The following is a 14,293-nucleotide window of genomic DNA, read 5'->3' as shown; positions in this document are numbered from 1 at the left end:
TAACAATAAGTTGATCTTGAGAGATTGAAAGAAAATTATTTTAGGAAAGTTTTAGAGCAGAATGACCCATCTGAATGACTTATTTTCTCTTTACTTTTCAGTGATATGAAGCCAGAGAAGAGAGTCCCTTCGCCTGATATTATAGTGTTATCAGACAACGAGCCTTCAAGTCCTAGAATGAATGGCTTAACAAAAATACCACTAAAGGAGACCAACACCGAAGCCCTCATGGTGAGTTTGGCCTGCTAATGTCTTCTTTAGTTCTAGCTGTTGAAAAGCATCAAACACAAAGCCTAATTATTTTGATGACATTAAGGTGGAACTTAGAACCACATAGCTCAAGAACTGTTTCCAAAACTGATCTCACTTGATCATGAATATATCACATCTGACAATTTGGAGTGCCTTTGGTGCCAGGGTTAAGGTTCTCTTGAATTGTGTGTAAGAGTCCATTTTCCTCTAAAGAGAGATGCACGCAGCTCAGGTTCATAGGGAACAACTAGATGTAATCTATTAATGTTAAAATAAAAGGTATATTAAGAACATATGAAAGTCTTTGACTTAACCATTCTGATTCTTTTTGTCCTTCTTTGTAATAGGTAATAATCAACATTTATATAGCATTGTAAGGTTTGTGAAACATTTAACAAATATTATCTCCTTTAATCCTCCCAACAACCCTGTAAAGTTAAGTGTTGTTATCACCATTTTACAGTTGAGGAAACTGAGGCTGGGAGAGGTTTAGTGATGTGCACAGGGTCACGTAGCTCTTGGATGAAGCAGAATTTGCATCCAGCATTCTAACCACTATTTCAATTACACAATTGAGATCAACCTAGAAGCCTAGTCACCTCTTCAAAGACTACACACTCATGTGAGTGGCTTGAGAATGTTGGGGGACCCTAGGTTCCTTTGAATACACTAATCATGGATAAACTAGATTAAGATTGCACATAAGGACTGGTAAAAATTCCTTTGGTGCTCATTTATTGTACTTATGGAGTTATCTATTGTTATGTATATGGCGTTGTTATCTGTTTACATTTTTTGTTAGTTCACCTCACCTCAGGAAAGTTCCTAATCTGACTGCACTGCTTGAAGTCGACAACCATTTATTAAGGATTTACTATGTTCTAGACACCATGCTAAGCACTAAGTATATAACGAAAGGCAAAAAGCAGTCTCTGCCCTTAAGGAGCTCACAGTCTGATTTGGAGAGACACCATGCAAATAATTATGTATAAGTTATGTAAGGATATACTTGTGAGAATTCCAGGTATGGGGGACAGCCAATGAGAATATAGAATATGGAGTATCATATTCAAGCAACAGCAGGGAGGCCAGAGATACTATAAAGAGATGATGAGAGAAATAAGAAGACCGGAAAGGTAGGAAGGGGCTTTTAAAAAATCAGAAAGAGGATTTTACATTTTCACCCTGAAAGTATAGGGATCTGCTGGAGTTTATTGAATAGTAAGTGACTTGGTCAGATCTGTGCTTTAGGAATATCGCTTTGATAGCTGAATGGAGGATGGACTGGAGTAAGGCTATTGCAATAATCCAAGTGTGAGATGATGAGAGCCTGTATGGTGGCAGTGTCAGAGGAGAGAAAGGGATATAGGTAAGAGATGTTATAAAGGTAGATTCAGTGGGACTTGGCAACAAACAGACTATGGAGTTGGAAGGGCTTGGGAGAGGACAGAGAAGAGTCAAGAATGATGTCTAGGTTATGAACATTTAGCACAGTGCCCGGCACATAATAGATGCTTAACAAGTGTTTATTGATTGATTCATGACTCAGATGTTAGTGGTGCCCTCAACAGAAATAAGAAAATTAGGAAGAAGGGAGGACTTGGGAGGAAAGATGAGTTTCGTTTTGGGCATATTGAGTTCAAGCTGTCTATGGGACATTCAATTCAAAATGTCTAGTAGGTAGTTGGAAGATGTAAGACTGGAGGTCCCAGAGAAGTTAGGGCTGGATATGACAATCATCTGCATAGATATGATAATTGAATCCATGGAAACTGAGGAGATCTCCAAGGGAAATACTCTGGAGGGAAAAGAGGACCTGGGACAGAACCTTGAAGAATTTCCATAGGTGAAGATTCAGCAAAAGAAATGGAAACGGCATGATCAGACAAATAAGAGAAGAACCAAGAAAGGGCAGTGTCAGGAAAACCTAAAGAGTAGAGAAGTTCAAGGAGAAAGGGGCATTTAACAGTATCAAAGGCCACCAAGAGATCAAGAAGGATGAGACTTAAAGAAAGGCCATTGACTTTGGCTACTAAGTGATCATTGGTAACTTTGGAGAGTATTACAGTTCCAGTTGAATGATGAGACTAGAAGCTAGATTTCAAAGGGTTAAAAAGAGAGTGAGAGGAAATGAAGTAGAGGCACCAATTATAGATGACTTTCTCAAGGATTTTAGCCGCAAAAAGAAGGAGAGAGAGAGTATAATAGTTGTTAGGGATGGATGGAATTAAGTGACAGTTTTTTGAAGATGGGGAGACATGGACATGTTTATAAGCAGGAGGAAAGCGTAAGTAGGCAGAGATTCAAGATTAGTGAGAATGGCTATGATAGAGAGGGGCAAATTATTAGAGAAGATGAGACAGAATGGGATTACTTGTACATATAGAGAGGGTTTTCCTTGACAAGGAGAAGGGTCTCCTCTTCGTGGGAAATGGGGGAAGAAGATACATTAGAGGAAGGAATTGGAGTTAGATGTGATGGGGAAGAGGGAAGAGAAGAGAGCTCTCTCAGGCTATCCTGGATAGTAGAGAATGTGGAGGGGTTGTATTTGTTTGAAGAGGACCATGACATCAGGGAAATGATGTCATGACTTGCAGTTGAACTTTGATTTGAGTGAGGGAGGGCTGTGCAAGGTCACACCCTTACTTTCTCCTCCAGAGCCATCTGGAGGAGAGTAGTAATGTGAAAGAAAGATAGGAAGGAACCCAATTAAGAAGAACTTTAAAAGTCAAACACATGACTTCATTTTTTGTTTCTGGAGGTAATAGGGAGCTACTAGAGTTTACTGAATAGGGGAAGGGAAGTGACAGGGTCAAACTTGTACTTTAGGCAGATCACTTTGATGGCTGAGAGATGTGAGGAAGGGAGACAACCAGCAGGCTCCTGCATTTGTCTGTTGCTATCTTTTCAACATTACTGCTTTGAAAAATATAAGATGTATTCACATCGTTATCATCAGTCATCTATACCTCCTTTTTCTATTATTAAGAATCATTTGTGCCTTAAGGCTTTCATTCTTGAGATTTCCCCCCATCTTTCTTGGGTCATCTTCAGTGAAAAATTATAAGCCACATGATATCATCCACTCTGTCTTTTCTCAATACTCTGAAATTTGTTCACCTGAATCCTAGGTTATGTGTCAGATTATGCCCTGCCTTCCTTTCCACTTCTTTTACAAACTCCCAAATGCAACTGCCACTTCTCTTTTAGTTCTGTAACTGGTTTCTGCTCATTGATCAGAGAAATAGTTCTCCTCATCACTTCCTCTACCATTTAAAAACATGAAATTATGAATAGGGTAAGTCAAGAACTTATTAGGTGCTCTTCTCTTCAGATATCTGGATAATTAAAGTTTCCTTCATCACTACTACTTCTACTGTTACATACCACATATATTACTTCCCACTAGATTTTTTATGTTTATAAAATTCTTTTCCCCCTTTTTTTTCCTTGTGGCTGGATTACTTGTAGTATACTATCAGGACAGTATCACTTCAGTTCTTATCTCCATTGATTCTCATTCAAATACTTTCTTTTGTGCTTTTGTCTTCTAATTCATGGATTTTCCCACATAAGTACATCTTTTTTTTTTTAAGTATCTATTTTTGTAGATTATCCAATAAAACCAAATTGTATTCTTGGGGAATATGACTACAGACACACCCACACACACACCCTACATCCACAGCCCCCATCTCTGCAAAAAGAAAAGTGCAGCATTTATATTTGTATATTATATAATATATAATTGTATATTTGTATGAATTTTTATGTTTAATTTATATAATTAAATAAAATATTGGAATATTCCAGACTTCACAAACACCAGCAAACATAACGATTTCACACACATAGAAGACAAAAACTGAATCTCTACCATATCTAGTTTGGCCCTTTCTTCTGTAAAGTATACAGTAAATTTGGCACCAAAGCCATCCCACTTACTTATGGTTTTTTTCTGAACCTTCTCTTTTCCTCTGTGCTTTTTTAAAAAAAAATGTTTCATTAACACTTTTATCGCTTCCCACTTCTTAATAGAGAGGTGATAGGTTAGAGGTATGGAATAAGACATATTTTTCAGACAAAACCACTGAATGTATTTATTTTTCTTGACTGTGTTTATTGATTACAAAGGAGATATTTTGTTTTGCTTTTGTTTTCATTTTTAAATTTTAGGAGTTAAGGGAGAAATGGGGACAGGGAATGTAGTGGTAGGGATGATAAGAAAATAAAAGGATAAGAGAATGGGGTAAGCATGGATCTTCTGGAATTAAGATGGGTAATAATATTAATCAGAGTCAAGTCCTTCAAATTTGTTTTTCTTTACTTTTTAAAAAAATAAAAACCCCTACACAGCTGTATTTTAATTAATTATGAGACCCATCTCATTGAGCCTTAGTGATATCATATGATATTAGATTTATATTCTTGCAGTAAGAGTTCCAGTTCATCTTTTTTCTTACCCATACTTTGTACATTTGGATATAGATGTTTATTCACTGTTGAAGTCTAAGATTCTGGATTTTTATCATTCTTTTTACTTGGATATTATTTCCAATGATCTGATATTTTTCCTATGCTATATTTTTCAGATCTGGTTTGGGAGATAAATGTGAGCATTTTTTCTTCTTGACTTTAGTTTAGACTCATGAAACTTGATCAAATTCACAAGACTTCAGGCAAATATATTTTTCTTTTTTTCTTTATTTTTTTATTCATTTTTAAACTTCAAAGAAAAAACCATTTCCATGTACACAGCACAACATAAAGGATTCAATATAAAACCATTAATTTCCATTTCAGACTGTTTTCTTAAAACAACTTTATAACAAATATTACATTGTTTTTAAAGCTACCCTGCTTTTCTGTGCTGCTTTGTAAGTTTTCTTTTGTTCTCTGCTATGTACTTTTAATTTTTTCTCTCTCTCCTCTTCTCCCCTCCCCCCCATAATTAAACACAAATACATACAGCCATACTATACATGCTTCTATTTATCAGTTCAACCCCTTTCCAGAACCTGTCTGGGACTATTGAGCTGTGAAAGATCCATGCCACCCTTGCTTCACAACTATATATATACTGCTTGAATGAGAAGGCAATCTGTAGCTCTATTTCTTGTGGTGATACAGAAGATCCTAGACCTTATCATCTGACCTACCAGTCCTACAGGCCTTACCATCTACCCTGCTTCTATGTCCTGAAGGCACCTGCTACTGTCATCTTACCTATGAACTACTGGGCCTTGACATCCACTCCGTTGCCTCTTGAGAGCAGACACTGTCTCTCTCTATTTCTATTTATATCCCCAGAGCTTAGTATGGTACTTGGCATACATAGTAAGCACTTAATAAGTGGTTTGGGTTTTTTTTTTTTCATTCTTTCATTCACTTTCTACTGCTTTCTTTTTGTTTTTAGCCAGCATTCTTCCTACCCTATGTACATGCTTAAACCAATAAAGTAGAAGCCAACCAAGTAGTCTTAAAACAACTGGTTTCTTTTGAAAACCATTCCCAAAACAGAAAGCCAGCAATGTCTAAGAAAAATGATAAGTGGGATTTAGGCTCAGTAGAGAAAGCCAAAGCAAAGAAAAGGATGAGGGAGGTGGGAATTTTACCCAGTTAATTTCTCAGCATCATAGTCAGCCACTAATATTTTGTATTGGCTTCATAGTCTTTTTCTTATTGGCCAGGCAGGACAGCAGCACCAGTGTCCACAACAATAGTAGTGGCGCTAAGCACCTGCCCGGTGAGCTGACCAACCTCTTTTTCCATTGGCACACCAAATCTACTCTTTCTCTCCTCTCTCGTAGCACTGAATGAGAGAGGGACCTTTTCATAGGTCATGGTCTTATGACTTACAGGGGTTTGTGTAGGGGGAACCAGAAGCTTCTCTGCCAGTGAATGCTGTCTGCTTGTTTTATAACAATCTGTGTTGGTAGTTTTTCACTGCTTTATGAAGAAGGGCAACCATGTCTTACTTGTATGTTGTATTTTCCCCAGTGTTGCACATGGTGTTCTCTACACAGTTGATGTTTAATAAATGTTTGTTGAATGAATTAGTGAATAAAGAATGAAATGAGGAAGAACCCTATATACTTAAAGCTAGAGGACCTAGCATTGAGTCCTACTCCAGTATTTATTACTCACGCGATGTTAGGTAAGTCACTCTCAGAGCCTCAGTTCCCTTCTTTGTAAAATGGAAATAGTAGTATTTGCACTAACTGACAGCTTTTTGTTCTAAGGGGAAGGAGTCTTTGTAAATTGTAAATCATAACAGAAATATGAGCTACTATCATTATTTTTCAAACCCTACAAAGCAGAGCCTTCACAGACTATCCCTGTTTAAACTTTTGTTTTCTCAAATTGTCTCCTTTTATTCACTTATTCTGTCATTTATTCTTGCAGAAAAGCAGCCCAGAAGAACGAGAAAGAATGATCAAACAACTTAAAGAAGAGTTACGATTAGAAGAAGCAAAACTTGTTTTGTTGAAAAAGCTAAGACAGAGTCAAATACAAAAAGAAGCCACTACCCAGAAGGTGTGTACTTTTTCTGGAGTATCTGAGATGAGTTGTTCCTAATTTAGGATGAATCTCTTTGAGGTTGGTGATTCCAAGTATCTCATTTTGCCCACTACATTAGGATACTTACCTATGTACAGAATCCCAATTAAAAAAAAAAAAAGCTGATATGCCTTTTTTGTTGTTTTAAGGAGAAAGGAGATTTTTCTGGTATAATAGAAGGAAGGGGAATTAATTTAATGAAAGATATGTATAGGTCTCATAATGGCTTGTATATAAGCAGGACAATCTCTAATTGGTATTGTTTTTCATTATATATTTAAGTTTTTCTTTCAGAGACATCTCATTTTAGGGATTTGCCTTGTATTCATACCAGTATAATATGAAGTATGGTAAATGTTCTGAATTTAGCTAAAAATGCATTTCAGTATGTAGGATTTCCTTTAGAGTGGGGTATTTAAAATGGGACTTTTGTGGTACTGAAAACTTGACAATATTCTTTCAAATTAAAAAGAAATTTGATGCCTTTTAAAGCTTAAAATTGCGCTAAGACTTTTGGAGACAGTGTATACAAAGTCCATTGCTGCCTAGGTACTCTACTACTCATATTTCAATAAAGGCTTCCTTTTTCCTGTCTTATAATAGATTTACAATAATAGTTTGACAGACCACTCCAAATTCTGTAACTTAGACATGTATGCCTTTAAACATTTTTTCATTTTCTTATTGTTGGATTTCTCTTTCCAGTCTTATCTGGGTCTTGTCTGAACCTAGGCATGTTCAACATGATAATAGTATGTGTATGAAGTATATACTTTCACATTCCTAAATCTTTAACAAATACCTTTTTTAGAAAGATAATCGATCAGTCTATTTGTTAGATACATCCATCAGTGTATAAATCACTCTTGCTAAAACTACAACATCTACTTTTCTCATTTTGCCTTTTCACAAGGGTAGATAATTTTTAGAATTGAAAGATACTATGAAAGTATGCATTCTTCATTGCAAATGCAGCCCCTCTATATTCCTTAGTAGAGGGTTTTCGTGAGTTTGCCACAGTTTAAAAAGGTCATAAGGTAGTGACTAGCACTGTTGATGAGGCTCTCTAGCTTCATCCTTGGGCTTATACTGTGAGTCCTTCCAGCTGGATAGGACCCACCAAAGCTTGTCACTAGCATAATCAAGAATTTCCACAACATGATGAAGCACCTGAGAAAGATTTCAGTGGAGATCATCAGAGAAAAGTGTTTGGAAAATGACATGGATATATCCACTTCAAAGGCATTGTTGGACTTTTAAAGTGCTTTGAGGTTTGTGGGTTTTTTCCCCCTTTGAGAAAATGCCCATTTTGTGAAATCTCTCAGTTGCCTTTTGTTTTATTTTAATAGGTATCTTTATAAACTAGAGAGTGAAATAATGCTAGAAAATGGTTATTGATACAGTATGTAAATGCTTATTTCTTTAAGGTGGGGGGACAGGAAAAAACATTTTACTTAATTGAATAGTGATTTTGTTTTGACGCTTTCTACTTAGCATCCCTTCCATCTGGTCTTCTAAAACTACTTAGCAATATTATCACCCACTAAACAAATACGAGAACCTTAAATGCTAATCTTGGCCATATAGCAGCAAGACCAATTTTCCTAGCTCTCTTAAGGGAATGAGTTCCCATTAACATTTTTATTTTTAGTCTCTTTGTCCCATCTGTAGAATCCCTGCACTGGGTTGTTTGTGGTGGTGGTTTGTATATTAAAACTTGTAGGCTTGGAGATTATCTTGCCTAGTTGTCAGGTGGCAAGCTATGAATATTATTGAGAGGTAAAATGCTAAAACAGGGACTAGCCTGTTCCAGTATACCAGCCCATTTTGCTCCCTTTCCCCAACCACGACCTCCAGCCATTCTGACTACCTGAGAAAAAAACATTCAGCCTCCATTTAGCTATCTGGGGAATGCAGTGAATGAGTTTAAAAGCTCAACACCACTGAGGATCTGTGGTCAATAGAAAATTGTTTCGTGCTCTGTTTTTCCCCTCCCATTCACACATGCCCAACAGTTTGCCTTTGTTCCAATTATTGACACAGACAGAGACATTTTCTTAGTTTGAAAGTATGGTTCTGGGAGCATGGGCAAAAAAATCAATATCTTCTTAGCAAAATCTTATTCCATGAAGATTACTTATTCATGTGGATTTTAGGGGGAGGGAATGTTTTTGTTCCTCTTAATTGCTTGTCACTGTGCTCCCACCCTCTCACATGTATCATTTTGATGTTCTCTTGCAGCCTGCTGGCTCCTCTGGGAATGCTGTGGCCACCCCTCCCCCCTTGGTACGGGGAACACAAAACATTCCTGCTGGCAAGCCATCTCTTCAGGTCAGTTTGATCCTTGGAAACACTGCCAGGTTGGAGGGAAGAGAAATGAGAAGGGCATAAAAAGAGGGAAAGGAAAACATGGTATTTGTTTCTAATATCAGTGCTGCCTTCCTAATTTGAAACAAGAAAAAGTAATTCATTGTTGGCATGTGTGTTATGTATTTATTGATAGGAAATAGCTCAACAAAAATCCATATGGTGGAGGATGATGAGTGTTTAACATTGCAGCTTCAGTGTAAGTCAAATCTGTGACTTATGATTAATAGGAACAGATCCTGGTAGTCATGGCAAACTGGAACAAATACTTTAGTCAACTATTATTAAACCGTAAAGTCTCCAAACTTTGGCCACCAGATAGAGGCTTCAAGGATAAGAAAAACAGACTTTCCAAGCCAAGACCCAAATGGCCTGAGCTTCTTTCCTGCTTGGCTCTCTCTAACGAAATTCTAAATTCCTTCAACCAAAATGAATATTTGAAATGCAGAAGCAGAGCTGTAACCCTCTAGCCAATAGGATTCATTTTTGGATCTGCATTAGGCTATCCCACAGGCATAAATAGGCTTGAGGTTACTGAAATAATAGTGCTTCCTCCCCTTTGAGGGAGAACAGCTCAAAGAATACTTTCTGATTTCAAGCTAGATTTCCTGAGAGCACCTAAACAGTGTAAGTGTGACACTTACACTTCATCCCCAGACCAGCCTCATAACTGAATTGTCCCTTACTCATCTTTGAAGGCACCCGAGCCTAGATCTTTGCTGTATGCATGTGCTAAATGGAACCAGCTTTAACTTCTTAGCTACTGAATTAACCCAGATCCAGAATTTAGTTTTCAAGTGTGGTGTCTTAGACCTTGAACAGAGCACACCACCCAATTTGAATTACAGTAGACCACTTTAAGTGACTGTGACTGTCATCTGTCTACCATTTTACACACTTTGGATTCTTTGTGATGTGCCTTTGGGTTTCCCCATTTATAAAGTCATTAACTTTTGGTCATTTTGTGATTTACAGGCCTCATCTTCAAGAATACCAGGCAATGTTATTCCCCCTCCTCTGGTCCGTGGAGGTCAACAGACATCTTCAAAGCTGGGGTCTCAACAGAACACACAAATAGTGATGCCCCCTCTTGTTAGAGGAGCACAGGTAAGAGGAAGGGTTTTAGCTGAATATTTTGTGTGTGTGTGTGTGTGTGTGTGTGTGTGTGTGTGTGTTGGATTGTTGAATCTCTTATTTCCCATACCTCTGCTTTAAGACCTTACAAGTTTACCTTTCATTTGAGTCTAATAATATTGATTAGGATCATGTTATCTTTTCTCACAGTAATATTTGACTGGCTGAACTCACCTTTACTGCCTTGGTTAAATGTTTGGCATTGGTGTGTTGTGGTTGTCCTTTGTTAGCCTGCAGTTATGCTCGGGTTTAAGCTCCAAACTAATGAATTGGCTTGCAATGTGAGGGGATCCGACATTGTTTCAGTAATCTTAACAGAAGAATCTCAGTGTTACTGTCCTCGTTAGTATTCTTTGCCCATTCACCATCCATTATCTACCCATTACGTTCCCCAGGAGAGATCCACAAAGGTCGATGTTCAAACATGTATCTGCTATGGTTTTCCTTTATAATTACCTATAGCACAACTAGTGAACAACTGTTAGGGTGATATTACCAAGTGATACACAGTTGTTAGGCAGTTAGGGTAAGGTGGGCTGTCTGTCAGCTATCCTTTGCTCTTGCTATATGGCCAGAACATCTTTTTTAGTTTTTTGATGTCATCTAGTACTCTGGTTATTTTTCACAGTTCTTATCTGTCATATGATGTTTCCAGTAAATGTTTATCCATTGTCTTCTGAGTGATACTCATTTTTAATTCTTCAGAGATTCTGCGTAGTGTTCCATGACTTTTAGCCAATCAATCAACAACATTGTGCATATTAAAAAGCTGTGCCTGTACTTCTGGGAGAAATTTGGAGTTATTAAATAAATTTTATAGTTTCTCAAAGACTGTCAGTCTAGCGCACTATCCTTCTGTTTAATTCTCTGTCCCAATCATTATTCATTTGCAATGTCTATCAAAAATATATACAATGATGTATCAGCTCTGTAAGTTGTGAGTCAATCTAGACAGTAGACAATCTTTATTAACTTGGTTTTTCCCCAGTGGTGAGTTAGGCCAAATTATAGTACCCATTATACGTATGAAGTCATGCAAAACTAATCTCTGCATTAGCCATCTTGCTTTTTCCCCCCAAAATGGCAAGAAAAATAAAATGAAAAGACATGTTACAATCTTCACTCTTGATAATCTTTGAATGGAAGACACATCTTGTTGAAAGGTAGCTGTCAAGATGATGTTATGCTCAACTAAGCCAGTGCTTTTTAATAATCACGTAACAGCATAGTAGGATCTTGTAGTTTCTCCGTCCTTCAGTCACTTGTGTAATGGTAAACATGAGAATCTGTGCTGCACTGTTGCTTAGAAAAGCTTACTCTTGTTCCTACAAATAACCTCATTGAGGATGTCCTTGATGTTTATGTGAGTTATTCTCAAAAAAATTTGTGTAGATTGAAAAGTAACCATGTGATCAATAGTTGTGACTGTTCATTCTATTGCCTTTTTTTAATATTAATAAGATTTTTCTCTCAAATCTTTGACATCTTTCCTCCTCTGCACATACTTTGTGAATTAATTTCTCAATGTCATCATAGTCCCACAATATCCCTTAATTCCTGATTATACTCTTTGTCTATTCCAGCTGTTTTGTCTTCTCTTTAAGGCCATTTCTACCTTTTCTATAAGTATATCTGAGACTTTGTCATTAAAGTTCAAATATGGTAACTTGACTTTTCTGAATAATAAAAAAAAAGTTTGTTATAAAAATCTTTTGCTATCTCTTCTGTTTTTCTTTTTTTTAAATTTATTTATTTAATATATTTAGTTTTCAGCATTGATTTTCACAAGAGTTTGAATTACAAATTTTCTCCCCATTTCTACCCTCCCTCCCCACTCCAAGATGGTGTATATTCTGGTTGCCCTGTTCCCCAGTCAGCTCTCCCTTCTATCACCCCACTCCCCTCCCACCCCCTTTTCCCTTCTTTTCTTGTAGGGCAACATAAATTTCTGCTCCCCATTGCCTGTGTATTTTATTTTCTAGTTGCATGCAAAAACTTTTTTTTTGTTGTTTTTGAACATCTGTTTTTAAAACTTTGAGTTCCAAATTCTCTCCCCTCTTCCCTTCCCACCCACCCTCCCTAAGAAGTCAAGCAATTCCACATAGGCCACATGTGTATCATTATATATAACCCTTCCACAATACTCATGTTGTAAAAGACTATGTTTTGCTCCTTCCCAACCCATCCCCCCTTATTGAATTTTCTCCGTTGACACTGTCCCTTTTCAAAAGTGTTTGTTTTTCATTACCTCCACCCCCATCTGCCGTCCCCTCCATCATCCCCCCCCCCTTTTTTTTGTCTTCTTCCCTCTTCTTTCCTGTGGGGTAAGATACCCAATTGAGTATGTATGGTATTCCCTCCTCAGGCCAAATCTGATGAGAGCAAGATTCACTCATTCCCCCCTCACCTGCCCTCCCCTCTCCCCTCCCACAGAACTGCTTCCTCTTGCCACCTTTATGGGAGATAATCCACCCCATTCTATCTCTCCCTATCTCCCTCTCTCAGTATGTTGCTCTCTCATCCCTTAATTTGATTTTATTTGTTTTAGATATCTTCCCTTCATCTTCAACTCACCCTGTGCCCTCTTTCTCTCTCTCTCTCTCTCTCTCTCTCTCTCTCTCTCTCTCTCTCTCTCTCTCTCTCTCTCTCTTTTTATTTTTATACACACACACACACACATATATATATGCATATTCCCTTCAGCTACCCTAATACTGAGGTCTCATGAATCATACATGTCATCTTTCCATGTAGGAATGTAAACAAAACAGTTCAACTTTAGTAAGTCCTTTGCAATTTCTTTTTCTTATTCTTTTTCTTCATTACCTTTTCATGCTTCTCTTGATTCTTGTGTTTGAAAGTCAAATTTTCTATTCAGCTCTGATCTTTTCACTGAGAAAGCTTGAAAATCCATATTTTGCCTTGGAGCATGATACTCAGTTTTGCTGGGTAGGTGATTCTTGGTTTTAATCCTAGCTCCGTTGACCTCTGGAATATCGTATTTCAAGCCCTTCGATCTCTTAATGTGGAAGTTGCCAGATCTTGGGTTATTCTGATTGTGTTTCCACAATACTCAAATTGTTTCTTTCTGGCTGCTTGCACTATTTTCTCCTTGATCTGGGCGCTCTGGAATTTGGCAACAATATTCCTAGGAGATTTCTTTTTGGGATCTCTTTGAGGAGGCGATCGATGGATTCTTTCAATTTCTATTTTGCCCTGTGGCTCTAGAATATCAGGGCAGTTTTCCTTGATAATTTCTTGAAAGATGATATCTAAGCTCTTTTTTTGATCATGGCTTTCAGGTGTAGTCCAATAATTTTTAAATTATCTCTCCTGGATCTGTTTTCCAGGTCAGTGGTTTTTCCAATGAGATATTTCACATTGTCTTCCATTTTTTCATTCTTTTGGTTCTGTTTTATAATATCTTGATTTCTCATCAAGTCACTAGCTTCCACTTACTCCAATCTAATTTTTAAGGTAGTATTTTCTTCGGTGGTCTTTTGGACCTCCTTTTCCATTTGGCTGATTCTGCCTTTCAAGGCATTCTTCATAGGCTTTTTGGAGCTCTTTTGCCATTTGAGTTAATCTATTTTTTAAGGTGTTGTTTTCTTCAGTATATTTTTCAGTATTTTTTTGGGTCTCCTTTAGCAAGTCATTGACTTGTTTTTCATGGTTTTCTCACATCCTTCTCATTTCTCTTCCCAGTTTTTCCTCTACTTCTCTAACTTGCTTTTCCAAATCCTTTTTGAGCTCTTCCATGGCCTGGGACCAGTTCATGTTTTTCTTGGAGGCTTTTGTTGTAGGCTCTTTGACTTTGTTAACTTATCCTGTCTGTATGTTTTGGTCTTCTCTGTCACCAAAGAAAGAATCCAAAGTCTGAGACTGAATCTGGGTGCGTTTTTGCTGCCCGGCCATGTTCCCAGCCAACTAACTTGACCCTTGAGTTTTTCAGTGGGGTATGACTGCTTGTAGAGTTTAG

General features: G+C 37.4%; 1 protein-coding gene across 4 annotated transcripts in view; it reads left to right on the top strand.

Annotated features, from left to right (window-relative positions):
• GATAD2A (GATA zinc finger domain containing 2A) overlaps positions 1–14,293 on the top strand; it is a 227,434-nt gene that overhangs the window by 196,870 nt on the left and 16,271 nt on the right. For all 4 annotated transcript variants that reach the window (XM_036738790.1, XM_036738797.1, XM_036738807.1 and 1 more), the window contains 4 exons: positions 102–231; positions 6,658–6,789; positions 9,055–9,144; positions 10,156–10,287. In XM_036738790.1, the coding sequence (XP_036594685.1) occupies positions 102–231; positions 6,658–6,789; positions 9,055–9,144; positions 10,156–10,287 (484 nt within the window). The remainder of the gene's footprint in view (positions 1–101; positions 232–6,657; positions 6,790–9,054; positions 9,145–10,155; positions 10,288–14,293) is intronic.

Source organism: Trichosurus vulpecula, chromosome 1 (assembly GCF_011100635.1).
Source record: "Trichosurus vulpecula isolate mTriVul1 chromosome 1, mTriVul1.pri, whole genome shotgun sequence".
NCBI classification, from domain to species: domain Eukaryota; kingdom Metazoa; phylum Chordata; class Mammalia; order Diprotodontia; family Phalangeridae; genus Trichosurus; species Trichosurus vulpecula.
This window is presented reverse-complemented; position numbering and strand designations above follow the sequence as displayed.